The sequence below is a fragment of the Sciurus vulgaris genome, assembly GCF_902686455.1.
Source record: "Sciurus vulgaris genome assembly, chromosome: 6".
NCBI lineage: Eukaryota > Metazoa > Chordata > Mammalia > Rodentia > Sciuridae > Sciurus > Sciurus vulgaris.
Genome location: NC_136466.1, coordinates 75,571,962 through 75,589,547, shown reverse-complemented (window position 1 = coordinate 75,589,547; position 17,586 = coordinate 75,571,962). Strand labels below are relative to the sequence as shown.

The 17,586-nt window shown below is 31.8% G+C and overlaps 1 protein-coding gene across 3 annotated transcripts in view; it reads left to right on the top strand.

Annotated features, from left to right (window-relative positions):
• The window catches only part of WDR36 (WD repeat domain 36), a 34,812-nt gene that overhangs the window by 9,163 nt on the left and 8,063 nt on the right, over positions 1-17,586 (top strand). For all 3 annotated transcript variants that reach the window (XM_079143513.1, XM_079143511.1, XM_079143512.1), the window contains 12 exons: positions 1,168-1,222; positions 2,524-2,656; positions 2,917-3,092; positions 3,371-3,491; positions 3,718-3,783; positions 4,714-4,800; positions 5,955-6,100; positions 9,051-9,165; positions 9,359-9,524; positions 9,729-9,837; positions 11,991-12,070; positions 17,019-17,126. In XM_079143513.1, the coding sequence (XP_078999639.1) occupies positions 1,168-1,222; positions 2,524-2,656; positions 2,917-3,092; positions 3,371-3,491; positions 3,718-3,783; positions 4,714-4,800; positions 5,955-6,100; positions 9,051-9,165; positions 9,359-9,524; positions 9,729-9,837; positions 11,991-12,070; positions 17,019-17,126 (1,362 nt within the window). The remainder of the gene's footprint in view (positions 1-1,167; positions 1,223-2,523; positions 2,657-2,916; positions 3,093-3,370; positions 3,492-3,717; positions 3,784-4,713; positions 4,801-5,954; positions 6,101-9,050; positions 9,166-9,358; positions 9,525-9,728; positions 9,838-11,990; positions 12,071-17,018; positions 17,127-17,586) is intronic.

Here is a 17,586-nt window from a genome sequence, read left to right as displayed (position 1 = left end):
ATGAGATTAGCATTGGACAGCTTTTAGATTTTTATAAATGATGGAAAGAGATGATACAACAAATTGGTGTTTGGTGCTAGCATTTAGAAATGATTTCAAGGGACAAGTACTTTCATCAACAACCACCAGTATGATGAATATCTAATATTAATATAGTGGGAAGGCTACATTGATTTTAAATATGGCTTTATGTTATTTGAACTTTTATCTAGAGAGAATGGGATAATTCAAGCTTTGTATTATGTTAAAACAAGCAAACAAAAACATTTAACCACCCACATTGTTCTTTTCAAAACGTTTGTAAATTTGAAAGGAAACGGTTTAATGTTTATTTAGTTTTGAATCAATATTTCAGTTTAATTTGGCAAATACCTCTGACTACCTACTCTGTACTAGGCTCAGGGATGTTGACTGAGATGCTGTCTGTGCCCTTAAGGTTGTTTCCTTAGGCTCTGTGTAATGTTTACAATCTTGCTGTACTTTATCCATTCTGTAATTATTGCATAGACTAATTTATGCTCATTTGCAGAATTAAATATATATTTTGATATTTTAATCACTAGTATTAAAATGATTTCAGATATCTCTGCTCCATAAACTCACTTAACCATTCATGGTCTGATTCTGAATCTGAGGGCAGCATAACTGTTTTCATAAAACAGTTCATATAATATGCAAGTACTATTTTAGTTAAAATTGAATGTATTCCCTTTAGTGATGATGTCTGTAGAAATAAACTGCAGTTAAAAAAAAAAAAAGAGATCTGCCTAGATTCCATTCTAGATAAAATGGATTTTACTGATGTATTTTTTTCTTCTACTCAAAACATTTTAATTTTTCAATGAGGTAGCCTTTCATAGCAGTTTGAAGCTTGGAAGTCTAAAATCTGCACTATTTTTTTTTTTTTTTAACTCTCTAATCATGTGACCTTAGCTTAATGTGTTAGCACGATTTTTTTTTCCAGTTTCTTTTTCTGGAAAAAGGTGATAATATTTACTTCATATGATTATTTTGAGTATTAGACAAGTTGATATGTTCTTAGAATAGTGTGGGGTGAAGAATTTAATAAATACCACCTGTTATTATTTTACTTTTAAATATATAGTCAATTTTGTTTTTCTTCCTAAAAAAAAAAAAACTAGGTTTTAACTATTTTTCTTCTTATAGTAAGCTTCTGTATACATTTCCAGGATGGAAGGTTGGAGTGACTGCTCTTCAGCAGGTTAGTATTTTTTGGTTAAATCAAAGAAGCAGCAAAATGGAATCTTTTAGTTTTAGGGATCGGCTATGTTTTTAGACCTAAAGACAAAATAATATAGTTCATAACTGTTCACTAAGGAAATAAATGTTTTGGAAGTATACTGAAAACAAGCAGAAACACATTTACCTATAAACACTTGTAGAATCCTTTGTGTTTAGAGTTAGGCTCTAAACCTATGGTGGTTGTGGAACCTAATCATTTACTAATCAATTTGCAAGCATATAGTGTAGAGCTTTGTACAGAACAGAAATTAGTTGTTCAGTGATGCAAGAGAGAAGGTCATACAGAGAAGTTTGTCAGGATGTTGAAATTTGCTATTTGAAATAGTTGGGTTCAAAACCCCAAAGTGTTTTCATGGTAGACTTAGAAATAATTGCTTTTCATTTTTATAAGTCAGCAAATGAGTGAATGTATGTTTATAGAAAATCTAGTAAGTCTGTTGGTGACACATATAGCTATTGTACCTTATCTTTCTAATATCCATTGCCCAGGTATTTACATTCCTTTATCCTGTTTTATTGTTATCAACCATACTTTACTGTGCCTACCCAGAAGATCCCAAAGGAATCAGATGATTGAGTCCTTCAAGGGCACGGGATTATATTTTCTTTATCTTCAGTGCAGGGTCTCACATATAATAGGCATTTGATGTCATATTAATGAAATGTTTAGTTTGATATTATACCTGTATCTGTGTTAAAATAGAGAAGTCCGTAATAGAGCTTATGTTAGGTCATTATAATTATAAGAACACTACAGCCATAGATTATTATGGCTGGAACAGATTGTAAAGCTTTTTTTGCCTTTTAGTGTGTTTTACATGCTTTTCCTGTTTACCTTGGATAAATAATTATTTCCTTCTTTTCCAGTTGGCCACATATGTTGCCATACCTATGGCAAGCCTTCATGTTTTCTAGGGGTTGTCTCTTTTTTTCTGGTTCATCTAGTTAGTAATTGGTAGTGAACTTTTCTTTCTGTGTCTTTTTCTTAAGAAGACTGCTTTGTTCTGGTGGTTGAGAGGGGATGTTGACTGGTAGAATTTAAACTGGGAAGTAATTTGGAAAAATCATTCCTAAATATTTCCATTTGAATAGCAGTTAAAGTATGCCATAATGGTAATACTTATGGATTTTGCCCCCTCCTTTAAGAAGATGTCCCATTATCTTTTTTAATGATAATGATAATGATGATAGTGTATATCATCAAGATTGTTAAAGCTATGTTGCTTATGAAAATAAAAACTTGTGTAATTTAATTTTCAGGCACCAGCTGTGGATGTTGTTGCTGTTGGTCTCATGTCAGGTCAGGTTATTATTCACAATATTAAGTTTGATGAAACATTAATGAAGTTTCATCAAGACTGGGGACCCATTACTTCAATTTCATTTCGCACAGGTAATCTTCAGCATATTTATTCATGAGAGTTAAGAACACTTAAAATGTTTTTCTTTAAAGATCATAGAAGTTGTTTTAATATGTTGTCTTATAGTTTAATAGATGTTAATGAAATATTGAACTAGAACAAGGCAAAAAATATAGGAAGACTATTGGTGTGTAGTCCTACCTTTATAAATTAAAAAGAAGAGAAAAGTGTTAAGTTTACTTGTTTGAAGGTATCTATTTTTTAAAATATATTTTTTTTATTTTAATAACAGATGGTCATCCAATAATGGCAGCTGGAAGCCCCTGTGGCCATATTGGACTTTGGGACCTAGAAGATAAAAAATTAATCAATCAAATGAGAAATGCACACTCTACAGCAATTGCCGGACTGACATTTCTCCATAGAGAGCCTCTTCTTGTCACAAACGGTGCTGACAATGCTCTCAGGGTATTATGACTATTTTTATCGTTTTCCTGGTTCTCCTGACCTACCCTTTTGGTTATTGCAAACCTGCTTTAATGTATCAGTCCCAAAGTTAGAAGATGAAAGGAATATGGGTTAAAACATTGGTATAGATAAATAAAAAGCATAGCAGGTGACATTGCAATGAAGTACGAGAGTTGTAGCTTATTTCTCTCTAGTCCCCACTTCGGGTTCAGTAGCCTGCCTGACTGCAGATCAGAGAGCACATGGTAGAAGAACCTTACCATTTTATTTCTTGGCAGATATGGATATTTGATGGCCCCACAGGTGAAGGCCGACTTTTGAGATTCAGAATGGGACACAGTGCTCCTCTTACCAGGATCAGATACTATGGACAAAATGGACAACAAATTCTAAGTGCAAGTGAGTTTCTACTTTCTACCATTAGTACTTCAATAGATATTGAGAGCTAGAAGCTCACTATTAACCTGCTTTGATATTTTTATATTTTTAAATTGCAGTTCCTCTTTAATATGTCCCAAACCATAACACTAAACTTTTTGAAGAAACTTGTTTTATAACTTCTGTGATTCAAATGGCCCATTGTTTTGATGGAGCTTGATGAGATATTTTCTGTTTATATCAATAGGTCAAGATGGAACTCTTCAATCATTTTCCACAATACATGAAAAATTCAACAAGAGCTTGGGACATGGTAGGTCATATGCAATATAGAAAATAAATTGCTAGTCACAAAAGAAACTTTTCAAGATTCTGTGAGAACTGTAGGAGGCTTCATACATTTCCTCTATTTTGGGTAAAATAAAAATCGTATGGAGGAGGAACTAGTAAGATCCTAAGATCAGAATCACTATAGAAGCAATTGGAGTGCTCTTACTGTAAGGCTGTTAAAAAATGTTAGACATCTTGGGTGATAAAACATATCCTTTCCACCCAAAAAACACAACCTAACTTGAGCCATCTGTAGAATGCAGAATTTAAGTTATGGAAGCAATTTTAGGGAAAGCATCAAAATAAATAGCATCTCATCTTTTTCTTTAAAGGGTTTCTTTTATTCTCTTCCTGGTTTTCAGCTTTTGAAAGGTATCTTAAACAAAAATGTTTTTTAATTTTATTAATAATTACATTTTTAAGTAAATGTTCTAGTTCTTCATACAAGTGTATATTTCTAGTGATTTATAGGATCCTTTTTTAATTGATAATCTAAGATAGTTCCTCTTGTAATTAAATTGGTGAGATTTGATATCTTTAAGAATCTTCTCATCTAGGAATGTGATATATCAAGTTTTCTTTTTTGTGTTGGTTCTATAACTTGCCTTGGTAAAACTTAATTCTAATAATTATTTGGTGTTTTCTTTTGACTGACTCAATTGTATGATCATCGTATTATTGGCAAATAATATATTTACCTCATTTTTAAGATTATTTATACCTTATAATTTGCTTTTGTATCTTAATTCCATAAATTCAGAAACAAATAATAGTGGTAATATCAGCACCCTTATTGTGCTCCTAACTTAAATGGAACATCTCGAACTTTATAGTTATGTGACAGTGAAGAGCTTTTTCTTTTTCTTTTTTTTCCATGAAGAAAGATTCATAACAATGATTCCCTCTTCCCCAGGTTTAATTAACAAAAAGAGAGTCAAACGTAAAGGACTTCAGAATACCATGTCAGTAAGACTTCCACCTATCACAAAGTTTGCAGCTGGTAAGTAACTTCATATTGCATTTTAAAAAGCTTTCCTCTTTTGTTTTGTACTTCTTTATTTCCTCCATTTAAAAAAAATACATTTATAAATATGAATAAATATTCAGAAGGTAACCCCTAAGCATGTGCTAATCTTATTAATTTTAACATGAACTTATTTTAAATTTAAGCCTTTGCTCTTCTCTGTAACAGCTATTAATAAATAATATTTTATAGCCCTTCTTTTTATTCTATCATATCTGGTATAATGACACTAATGTAGAAAGGTAAAAGTGAGACAGCAAATGTGAGATATAACTATGACTAATCAAGATCTAGGTACACTGAGGTCTCAGTATACCATGTCATAGAGCCAAACTTCTTCAGAAGTGAGTTTAAGAAAAGTATACATATATAATAGGATAGTTGAGTGAAAACTATCAGGAAATAACTGCATAGGCACCATTTCTATTTTAAGGTTTATTGTTTCAAAGTTATTATAACAACCTGATCATTGCTTTTGGTTCGTTTTTTTGACCACCTTCTTATTTGCTTTGAGCCTCAGTGATCCTTCTAAAACATGTAGCTGAATCATGTCATCTCATTAAAATGTTTTAGGTAGATTCTTGCCTCCTTGACTTTCAAGTCCTTTGTAATGTGGCCCAGTTGCCTTGTCCTCTCACCTCTCCCAGGAACACATTTCCCTTACTTGCTCTCCTCGGTCTTGTTCAATTTCTCTTGGACCTTTTTTCTGGAGGGCTTTGCCCACCTTTGTACTGTAAGTTCTATTTGTTTACTGCTTTTCCCAGGAAGCCATTTATTACTCTCCCAAAATCTCTTACTAAAACTCTTCCTCAGTAATCATATAAAATAGTCACATAATTACACTTTCTCATTCTTTCTTCTAATCAAAATCCATTATTAGATGTTGTTTATTTGCTTTAGCCATTCAACAATGTATAATGTATCAAAAAAACGCCATAAATATATACAGTTTTTGTCAGTTAGCCTGTTAGATAGGAAACTCTTTGTTTCCAGAGATAGCCTGTTTATTTTACCATTGTATCTCTAGTACCAGATAGTAATGTGGAATATTAGATTCTTAATTAATAATAGATGAGCAAATGAGTGAGATAATGAAAAGCACTTTCATTTATGATTTTAATTATGTTTAGAGGAAGCTCGTGAGAGTGACTGGGATGGTATCATTGCTTGCCATCAAGGTAAGCTATCTTGCTCAACCTGGAATTATCAAAGATCTACAATAGGTGCTTACTTTCTAAAACCAAAAGAATTGAAGACAGATGACATCACTGCAACAGTAAGTGAGCTTGTTTATTAGAGTCTTTTCTCCTTTAAAATTCCTATGGTAGTTTTATTATACTTGTTTACTAATAATATTGGTGGAAAGATGTTTTACCATTTTGAAGTTATTCTCTAATACTATCAAGTTTTTTCAGCTTGCAGAAATTTATTTAATTACTTGAGGTTGATTGTGAAGTAGCATCTCTGTGGTTTTTTTTTGTTTTGTTTGGATGTTTCACTTTGCTTTATTTTCATATGCTATCATTATAAATATGGACTACTTTCTTGTATTTTACTAAAACACTGGAGAAATATTTTCTTTTTATATATTTTTTTTATTTAGCTTTTAATTTTTTACAGACTGCATTTCGATTCATTGTACACAAATGGGGTATATCATTTCATTTCTGTGGTTGTACACAATGTAGATTCATACCATTCGTGTAATCATACATGAACATAGGATAATGATGTCCGTCTCATTCCACCATTTTTCATACCCCGCTCCCTCTCATTTCCTTCTACAAATTCTAAAGTTCCCCCATTCTCCCATTGCCCGTCCCCCACCCCCATTTCTGTGTGGTTTTGATTTGTATTCTTCTGAGGATTATAGTATTGCATCTTTTCATGTGGTCATGGGTCATATGTATATGTCTGTCTTTATACCAGTGCTTTGCCTGTCTTGATTATGTTAACTTTCTAATTTTGAAATCAGGTTTTGTTACTCCTCCAAGTTTGTTCTTTTCTTTTTCAAGATTATTTTGGATATTTTGATCCCATGAGTTAAAATTAGACCGTCAATTTCTGCAAAAAAGACAGCTAGAATTGTTTTTATTCAATAGATCAATTTGAATGTTACCATTTCCATTTTCTGAACAATTTCAGTCAATAAGATATTATACTTGTCAGTGTATATCCCCTTTCTGTGGTTGTTTTTCCTAATTTATTCTCAATGCGAAGTGAAATTCTTTTAAGTTTATTTTAGACTTTTCATTGCTAGTGTATCAAGATATAATTGACTTTTGCTTATTCTTGTATCTTGCAATCTTGCTGAATTTGTTTATCAGTTCTAATGATTTCTTAATGGATACTTCTGCTTTTGAAAATGCTGATGGAAAGTTTAACTCAACATTTGACTCAGTTATGTACACTTTACTTTATAAGTACATATATTCTTCTCTCCCTAGTATGAAAAGTTAGTCTTAAGCTTTCATGTAATTTTCTAAACCATATAAATTCTTTCTTAAGCTTCTTTAGGAACTTCCTAACATAGTAGTATTTGTAGTAGTGGTAGTAAGGATAATTACAGCTAACATTTACTTTATTTTAGGCTCTCTGCCTAGCATGTATTCACATTATCCTTGTTTAATCCTGTTTTGGTCTATTGTTAGCCTCTTTTTATAGATGATAAGACTGAACCTTAATGTAATGAGTAATATACCTAAGGTCAGTAAAGCTAGAAGTGACACAGCAGGGATTTTGAACTTAAGACAACTCATTCTAGGACCAGTGATCTTAACATACAACCTACAGTGATCATTCACTGAGCACTTAGTATGCATATCTACAATGATGGTTAACCAGTGCTGAGTCATTTGTCTGACAACCTCAGCTACCTGCAGCAAAGCTAGAAACCAGTAAGTAATAAGTAGAATTCATGCAATAAAGTATAATTTATTACTCAAAGCTAACCTTCACAATTTTTCTGTCTAAAATACTTTGTTTTTTGAATGTATGTTTTTGTTTTTATTTGTTTTTATTAGTGCATTATAATTATATTTAATAGTGGGGTGGGTATTGACACAATCATACATGCATGGAATATAATTTACTCCAGTCCCCAGTACAACTTCTATCCCTCTCTTCTTCCCATCCCTTCTCTTACTCCCCTTCTTCTACTTTACCAATCTTCCTTATGTTTATTTATTGTTTTCTTTTTGATTGGTGCTATATAGATGTACATAAATGTGGAATTCACTGTGAAACATTCATATATGTACATAGCATAATTTGGTCACTTTTGTTCCACAGTTCCTCATTTTTCCTGTCCTTGCTCCTTCACCCAAAGATCAGTGGAGTAGATAAAGGGAACTTTATTTTAATTTAAGGAGTAAACTAATTGTTTAGAAAAATTTATGTACATGAAACATTCTTATGTAATGCTGTAGAAATATTTCTTCACTTGTACAGTGGTATATATCACCTTTATATGTTTTACACAGTTAAATAAATCTTTATTATTAAATATTTTCTATTTAAGTGTTAGAAGTCATCTGTTTCTTTAGATATAAATTCAGCTCTTTTGAATTATCGCTTAGGTAGGTGACACCTGAATGACACATATAGGTAGTCAGTGATTTCTTTGGCCAAGACCTAACACATAGCCAATCTTGAATTTTCAACATTTGTTTAAAAAGACATCCTATTGGTAAAATATTGATACTTTAAATCCTAAAATACATTTGTTTTATGGAAACTTCTTGTAAATCAATGTGTTCTATGTAGTTATATATTTCCTAATATGTCATAACTAAAATATCGAGCTTTTTCATTGGGCATTCTAAATAATGTTTTCAGTTTTCTGTCTGCTGTGGAAACAATTAGAAAAGTAAGGTATAATAAGGAGGATGTAGGCAGTGGAATGCTTTAACTTCAGCACTGTGGTAAATTAATTAAAAATTTAAAACTGTCCCAATAAACAGTTTTCCTTACTTTCTAAATATATTTATCAATAGAGTTAACTAGCATATTGTCTTAATTTCTTTATACTTATTTAAGACTAGAAACAGTAAACACATATTTCTTATATATCTAAATATAATTACATCTAAGAAAAGTAATAAGTCGATTCACTTATGCTTTTTTTAATGAGATAATTGATAGATTAGACTTTGGAAGCCATGAAGTGCAATAAATTTTTGTTTTGTTTTGTTTTGTCATTTGCTTTTAATATTTCCCCTCTAAAGGCAGTGGATATAACTTCTTGTGGAAACTTTGCCATAATTGGTCTCTCATCAGGAACTGTAGATGTGTATAATATGCAGTCCGGGATTCATCGGGGAAGTTTTGGCAAGGATCAAGGTAATGAATTTTCTTTTTCTTTTTTTCTTTTAAGTAAGTTTTCAATGAGTTATCCCAGCTTCATTCAGCAGATTAATTTCAAGATTTTTCAAGCATATAAGTAGTGGAAATCTAGATATGTGAAAAGAATCACTTGTATTGTTCCAATAGACACTGCCAATTCTGATTTCTTTTTTCCTTGTCTACTTAAAAGCTCATAAGGGATCTATTAGAGGTGTTGCAGTGGATGGATTAAATCAGTTGATAATTACAGCTGGTAGTGAAGGATTACTCAAATTCTGGAACTTTAAAAACAAAAGTTTAATCCATTCTGTGAGCCTTGATTCATCTCCAAATATGATGCTGCTACATAGGGACAGGTAAACTTTTTCTTTTAATGATAATGGACCTTCTTTTTGATATTTTTGGTAAAAGTTCCTAAGTATATGATTTAGCATATGGGGAAAATCAGACTGTTTTAGTAAAAAACAGCGAATGGTTTAATTTCCTCAAAGGTATATTTAACTAATTCCAGATTCCAGGACTTTGTTTGTTTGTTAAAACTGGTGCATTTATCTTGCTAGTGGCATTCTGGGACTTGCCTTGGATGACTTCTCCATTAGTGTTCTGGACATAGAAACCAGGAAGATTGTGAGAGAGTTTTCTGGACACCAAGGCCAAATAAATGACATGGTAAAACCAACCTTAGCTGTTCGTTTATTTTTTTTCCTCTTCCGTTCAGGTTAAAAATGTTCATGTAATTAAATCTGTTACCTTTAAATAGCTTTAAACTCATCACATGAAGAGATTTTATAAGTAGGTAATTTGCAGGTTAATTGTCAAGGAGATTTTAAAGGAAAAATTGGAATAAAAAGAATATTTTTCAGAAAATTGATGTTATCAGAGTTTATCCTTTTTAACTCTACATAAGGCATAATTTTATTTTCAAAATTGAATGCTCCATTGGTACATAAGTATATCACTTTTGACTTAATATAAAAGTAGACTGAGAGAACTTATTTCTGTTTTACTTTGTATACAGTAAGTTAATAATAGCCTAGAGTATTGGTTTTAGTGTAGTTTAGTGTAATTTCTAGAGTTCACATGAAGAGTTCAGTTAATAAAAATGTGGTTAAGTTTGCCATTATGATTTGTTAGTGGGATATTTGATATGGTAAGAACTAAACTACTTTTAAAAGCATGTTTCAATTAAAAAATAAACCTTAAAATAAATTTGTCATTGAGGATAAATTAAGTATATGTTATTTGGAATCAGTTGCAGATGGAGTCATTTACTTGAAAAGAGAAAAGATAAAAGTAAAACCCTAACTACTGAGTGACAAACCCATAAGCTTCATTTACTTATGGTCTAACACCAAAAATCAGAATTTATAATGCTTACCCCTTTCTTTAATAGTAAAAGAAATTATATTCTGCACCTAGGAGATTGACAAAATTACCCATTAACTGAATTTGTTTTGACAACATCTGTAGAAAACAAGGGTGGAAGTGGGGTAATGATGAAATGGCATTTTTAAAAACAACTGTCAGTGTCAGCTTGCTCTTCCTCTTTCTTTCCTTATCAAATTTTACTTTTCAACTTGTGTGTCTAGAATTTCTCCTGTTCAGTAATAAGTTATCCCTGTTCATATAAATCTGTGAGCAGATATTCCTGTTCATATAAATCTGAGAGTTATTTTTTACTACCATGTACTATCTGCACCATCTTTCTATAAATTGAAATATCTATACCCTGAGGTTTGAGTCTCCATGATATTGCTGCAGCCTGATGAACAAAATTAGCATTCAGCTTATTTCAGTATCATGTGCTAATATGGATGATTAAATCCCTTTGGTGAGTTTAGACTCCTGAATGAATTATGTACTGCCAGTGTAAACGTTAAAATTTTTTCCTTTGGGGTCTTTCACATCTGATCTAAATCTCTCAGAACTTATGTGCTGCAGGCAAGAAGGACTATTATTCATTCATTTTTATAGATAGAAAAGATAACTTCTTTAAAGAGGCATAAATGGTCCATTTAAATTTATTTTAAAAAACTAGTTGTAGTTTTGAATTATATTTTGGAAATAAAGCATAATTATGAGAGAGAAGGTGAGTTTTTAATAAAACTTCAGGTAAAAGTAGAACTTTAATAATGTTAATGTTTTAAGAGAATTTTCATTCTTTGTCTTTAAACTTGTGGTGATATGGAGTCTTAGACAGCCAGACTAATATATAGACTTTTCAAGGAAATAAGAGTTTTTGTTGCTTCCAGAAATACTTTGTGACTGAAATTAGACTAGAAATATTTTCTAATTGAATATTCTCCCCAGTAACATTTTTAATATTGTAAATGATTTATAGTCAGTTTGTTAATTCTCTATAAAGAAGTAGGAGATTGTGGTATTAATATCAGGCTGATGCTCTTAATATTTTAAACTTTTTGTAGTTAATTTGAAAACTTAATCCTTTTAAATTCCACATTGGCTTATATAGGAAGTAATATTTTCTTTTATAGAAAGTAAGGCAGGGGTTTGGGTTTTGACTCAGTGACAGCACTTGCCTAGCATGTGTGAGGCACTGGGTTCGATTCTCAGCACCACATAAAAATAAATAAAACAAAGGTCCATTGACAACTAAAAAAATATTTTAAAAAACATTTTGTTTAAAATAAATTAAGGCAGTCTGAATTTTACTCAAATTTTTTTTTCATGAAACCTGAATCTTTTTCATGTTTTATATTCTTTAAGGAGTTAAATATATATGCATATACCCATGCATACATACAAATATATATGTATTTTTTATGTGTATAAAATATTATTTTTGTTTGTTTTATTTCAAGGCTTTCAGTCCTGATGGTCGTTGGTTAATAAGTGCTGCAATGGATTGCTCTATTAGGACTTGGGACCTTCCATCTGGTTGGTGAGTTTGCTTTTAAATTCTTCACATGATTTCTTGGTCATTGTCTTAACATATGACTTTAACCTGTAGTTAAAGGATTGTGTGGGTTTTTTTAACATGAATGTATTTAGTTATTTTTCTAGCATAACTATATTTTATCCTTGGAGTATTTTGAATCTCTAAACAGCAGGAAGTAGAAGCATTATGAAAAATGATTGAAACAATTGCACATCTCTCTTAAAATGTTCTCCTGCAAATTAGAGATATAGAAATAAGTTGTATAAATCTTAAGAAAGCACTTTTGTCCTTCTTAATACCCCAAAATGGAGCTCAGACTTTGGGACTATAAACCATTTTTTTTAAGTTCATATTAAATTTAATTAAAAGGTCAAATCCCTGACTTTCCTTTTTTTATATTTTCTCTAAGCATAACAGTGTCAGAAATCTGTTTCATGGAGTGAAACTTGCAACTAATCCAGCACTTTCTCAGGAATTAGATAACTTCATATGTGAAAGCAGTTTGACCTTTAGAAAGGAAAAACCCTGATGTTCTCACTTCCCTTCAAGTTTTTTGTAGGCGTGAAGCATACCTACCTATTCAGCATATACACAAAATTGAGAATAAACATTGCTAAAGTATCACTAGTGGGTCCAACTCTAGTGACTAGGAACTTTTGTCCTCAGATGTATACCTCTTTTACTTAAAATAGAGTAAAGCATAATCTGATTCCTGCTTCAGCAAAAATAGGTATTTCCTAAATTTAAACATTTTTTTTTTTTTTTTTTTTTTGGTCCTGGGGATTTAATCCAGGTCCTTGCACAAGCTAGGCAAGCACTCTACCATTTCCAACCCTTTTGATTTTTTATTTTGAGGTAGGGTGTCACCAAGTTGCTGAGGCTAGTTTTAAACTTGACATCCTCCTGGCTTAGCCTCCCAAGTTACTGGAATAACAGGCCTGGGCCATCACACCTAACTCTAAAAACCTTTATTTTTTAAGATACTAATGATTGGTAGTGTGTTGCTTTTTAGTCTTTTACTATTTTCTAAAATGAACACTATATAATTTGAATTAAAGATAGAAAGTTGTATAGATAATAGAGTTGACAATGTGCTTTCTATTTTCATTTTTAATAATGTTGGGTCATATTAGGTGGGAGAAATAGGTTAATGTTCAGTAATACTAAATTGGCAAAATATATTTTTAAGTGGCAAGTTTGGAATGAAAGAATTAGGATCTGAAAGTAGCTTTGAAAGCTACAAAACTTTGACTCAGCATTAACCTTTTTGCTGATTTTCTTATTATAGAAAGAAGTCAAAAAGATTTAAGGCTAATAGGTTTACGACTCTTAGGTGAACACAAACCATTTTAGGGTTAATACAGAGGCATGAATACAACTGGGTACAGCACAAGAGCAGGAAATGAGCCACATAGAATTGTTAAAATAAAATGTAATAATAAAATCTACTGTGGTTGAATAGATACACATTTTTACTAAAGAATACTAAGTAGTTCTTTGGTTAAAATTTGAAGTGGAGCAAATGAAACATGTTGGCAAGTAGTATCAAACAATGCTCCTTAACTGCAACTAAACTGAAGTTTGTCATGTGCTACTATGTATATTAAATGCTTTTATTTTCTCATATCCTAATAAACATAGGTACTATTACCATTATACTATTATTAGTTCTTCTGTACAAGTGGGGAAATGAAGGTTCAGAGAGAAATTAAATGATTGGTCAATAGTAACTTAACTTATAAGTGGCGGAGCAAAAAAGCAAAAGAGAATTAATTTAACCAACAGTTATGTTACCAACTTTGCTCAGTGGTTTCATGTTCTAAGGACAAATTGATTTTCTTGCTGTCGAAGACAAAGAATAAAAAGCAAGAATTAATATTTTATCATAAAATCCCAGGTAACTATTGAGTTCCTTTTATTCCCCCACTTTGGTCCTTCCTAGTTCTTTAATAAGCAATTTCATCTTTTGTATAACATGCTAAGTATTTACAGAATGGTTATATTTGTTATTTAAACTTAAAAGAGAAGCAATCTAGCTAGTGAAACTGTCAAGTAAACTTTTAGAGGTAGTAATATACAAGTGCACATATCTGGAATTGTGATCTAAAACAAATTGCATAGTTATTGAACTGTTTACAATAAATTATTTTAAGGATTGAAAATGGTTTTTGTTTTTAAAAATTCTGAGAAAGAAAATTTGAGATTTTTTTACCTCTGAAGTTACATTGTCATTCACCTACCACCATCACCACTTTTTACTTCTGGTTGTTGGAATTTCAGGTTGAACAGTTTGAATGAAGATACATACATAAAATTAAACAATTATATTAAAATTTTGCATTTGGTCTGCTCACTCCTCACCCATCCTTACTCTCTGAGGACTGTTAACATAAGAATTGGAATAAAACATGGTTTTGTTCTCACAAAGGCAAAATCATCTCTCTGTTCTTCTCCTTAAGGATTCCTGTGGAAGACTGTTCCATTACTTTGGAGATAGAATATATAGACACTATCTATAATAATAATCAAAATAACTTATTTAATATTACCTGTATGTATAGAACTCTAATCTTGAAAATCTGATTCCTCAGAATGGGAATGTTTTTAATGTTCTTTTGGAAAAAATTTATGCCTGCAACTTTTCATTTTGTGAGATAATCAGCAGACCATATGGTAGTTTCAATTCTGGGATAAAGCCTGCATACCTAGGCTTTATGAACTGAAGTGACAGTGTAAAAATATGCTGCATATATGGAAACTGCCTCTCCATTGGAAATTTTACATAATGAAAGACCAGTCTACCTGCACACTACTGCTCCAAAAATGAAGTTTCACAATGAAATTTCCCCCCTAAAATATTATAGTATCAAGTAAAATATATTTGCTCAAGTATTAATTCTTTTCAGATAGATTCTAAACATGTTAGGAAGTTTCAACCCTCACATACTTAAACTTGCTGAACAATAATGCTCAAGTCTAAGGAAAAATTACAAGATCTGAAATTGCTATATTTTAAGTTTAATTTGTATTTATATACATTGAGATTATATCTTCTGTTCTGAGTTGTTTGGATAAAAAGAATTAACATAAATAACAATCTCTGGCTTGTAATAAGTGTTTAGCAAATACTTCCTTTCCCCACCTTTCCTGATTCCCAAGAAAAGCCATTCAGAGTGGGCTGGAGCAGAAATCAGACAGGTTCTTACTCCCCTTTTCCTCATACCTGAGAAATCACAACTGTCATATGTGAGTCACTGGGAGCCTTTATTTACATTTGAACCTTTCATAGCGTGTTTCATGAATCACCAGTGTAGGCATACCCTTCTTGTTTGTATGTATGTTAGCCCATTGTTTGATGTACCCTAATTTTCTGTAGTGGCTTTACTAGAATTAATGTGGTTAAGAATGTTGACTGGTTGCAAATCCTGACTTAATTATTTTATCCTGAACAAGTTTTAAAAACTTACTGGGCCTCAGTTTTTTTTATGTGTACCTGCCTTATGGTGTTTCAAGGATTAGTCAGTACAGTCAAATGCTGAGGATATTTCCTAGCCCAGAACACTAACCAAAAAAATCAAAGCAAAGTTAACTGCTGTTATATTGTTCTTAAAATAATTTGTATTATTTTATATAGATTCTGAACTTTAGTCATTTGATTTTATCTTGCCATGGGTAATGTATTGTCTTTAGTAAATAAAGTGGTTTTAAGATAGCTGTGTTTAAAACCAGTATACTCTTCCTAAAGGTATTCCTGCTCATAACCAGCCTAAGGAACCTTCCTAGCAGGTTGGGATATGAGTGTAGATCTTTCTCTTTGCTTCTATTGTGATCTTTTTTTGTTAAATAACTACTACCATAATTTCACTATTCTTCCTATTCTGTGTTCTGATGACAAATATTCTTATGAAAGTGAAAATTGTACCATTGTGTGCTCAAAATGTTACTGACTTCCTATCGTCTGTAAGTTAAAAATAAATTCAGATGTTTGGTGTTCAAGATTCTGTATGCTTTCACCCAGCTATACCCAATTATATTTTTTCTTGCCTTCTGTATTTCCCTCAGCCAGGAAATGCTTTTTCTGCCATCAGTATGCTTTTACTTCATGTGCATTTGTAAGGGTTAGCTCAAACATTGTGTTCTTGCTGAAGCCTCTTCTGAGTCTCCAACCTGGGTGTGGTCACTCCCATTTCCTTTTCAACTTTTAAAACCCTTTAGCACTTTAATGCAGTGGCACACCCCTGTAATCCTAGGGACTCTAGAGGCTGAGGGAGGAGGATTGGGAGTTCAAAGCCAGCCTCAGCAAAGGTGGGGAGCTAAGCTACTCAGTGAGACCCTGTCTCTAAATAAAATATAAAATAGGACTGGGAATGTGACTAGTGGTTGGGTGCCCCTGATTTCAATGCCCAGTACTCCCAAACCCCACCCTCCAAAAAGCTGCAGGACTAGTTTCTGTAAGCTGCTTTATGTTTACACTTTAAAGACTGAAGGTGCATATTTTTTCATATATAACATTGTTACCTATTTGGAAAACATGTAGAATTGATCAGAAGTTTTTCTGTCATCATTCTCTTGTTATTTACAGCCATTTTGTTGCCTTAACCTTTTGTTGTTCACTAGACTAACAAAAATACAGGAGAGTACTGATAATAGATGTATTTTCAATGTGTAATATCTTTAAAATTGCCCTCAAGTCAATATAACAAAATATGGTATTCCATCCTGTGTTATTCCTATAGTTAATTAGTTTAGTGTTTTAAGTCTTTCTCATTAAGAGAATATTTTCACATAGTAACTTAGTTGACAGACCTGTTTGTGTGATAACTTTCTGATAGTAGGTAATTAAATTTTTTTTCTGAATCTCTTATCCCATATTCTTTGAGCAAAAAAAAAAATTGTGCATTATATCCTAGGTAAAGCTTAAGTACTTCAGTGTTCTTAATTCTTTTTGTAGCCTCATAGACTGCTTTTTGTTGGACTCAGCTCCTCTCAATGTTACTATGTCCCCTACTGGAGACTTTCTAGCCACTTCCCATGTCGACCACCTTGGAATTTATTTATGGTGAGTTTTTTTTATACTGTTCTGTTTTAGGAGTAGGAAAAGAAAAAGGGCAGTAGTGATATTTTCAGAATCATGGTTGTTAAATTACCATTTAGTTGCGATTTTTTTTAATACATGGAAATGTCACACAGTACACAGATAACTCACTATAAATGTTATGATTGATTCAATATCTGCTTGATAATTTTAACCACTTTCCTCAAGTGCATAAATTATATGATTGATTTTTGCCTGTTACCATATTTGACTTTTATTTGCAGGAAAAGTAAATGGATTTAAAAGGTTAGAAAGTGAGGTTCCCACCCAAGCCCTCACCTTCTTCCTAGTACCTCACTATTGCTGTATGACCTTATCTAATCACTGCTGAACATTACCTGCTTTATAAAATAAGGCAAAATGCTTTCTAACATTGATCCTAGTTAGAAGACTGTCCTAACCATGTAATGATTATTTATGATGA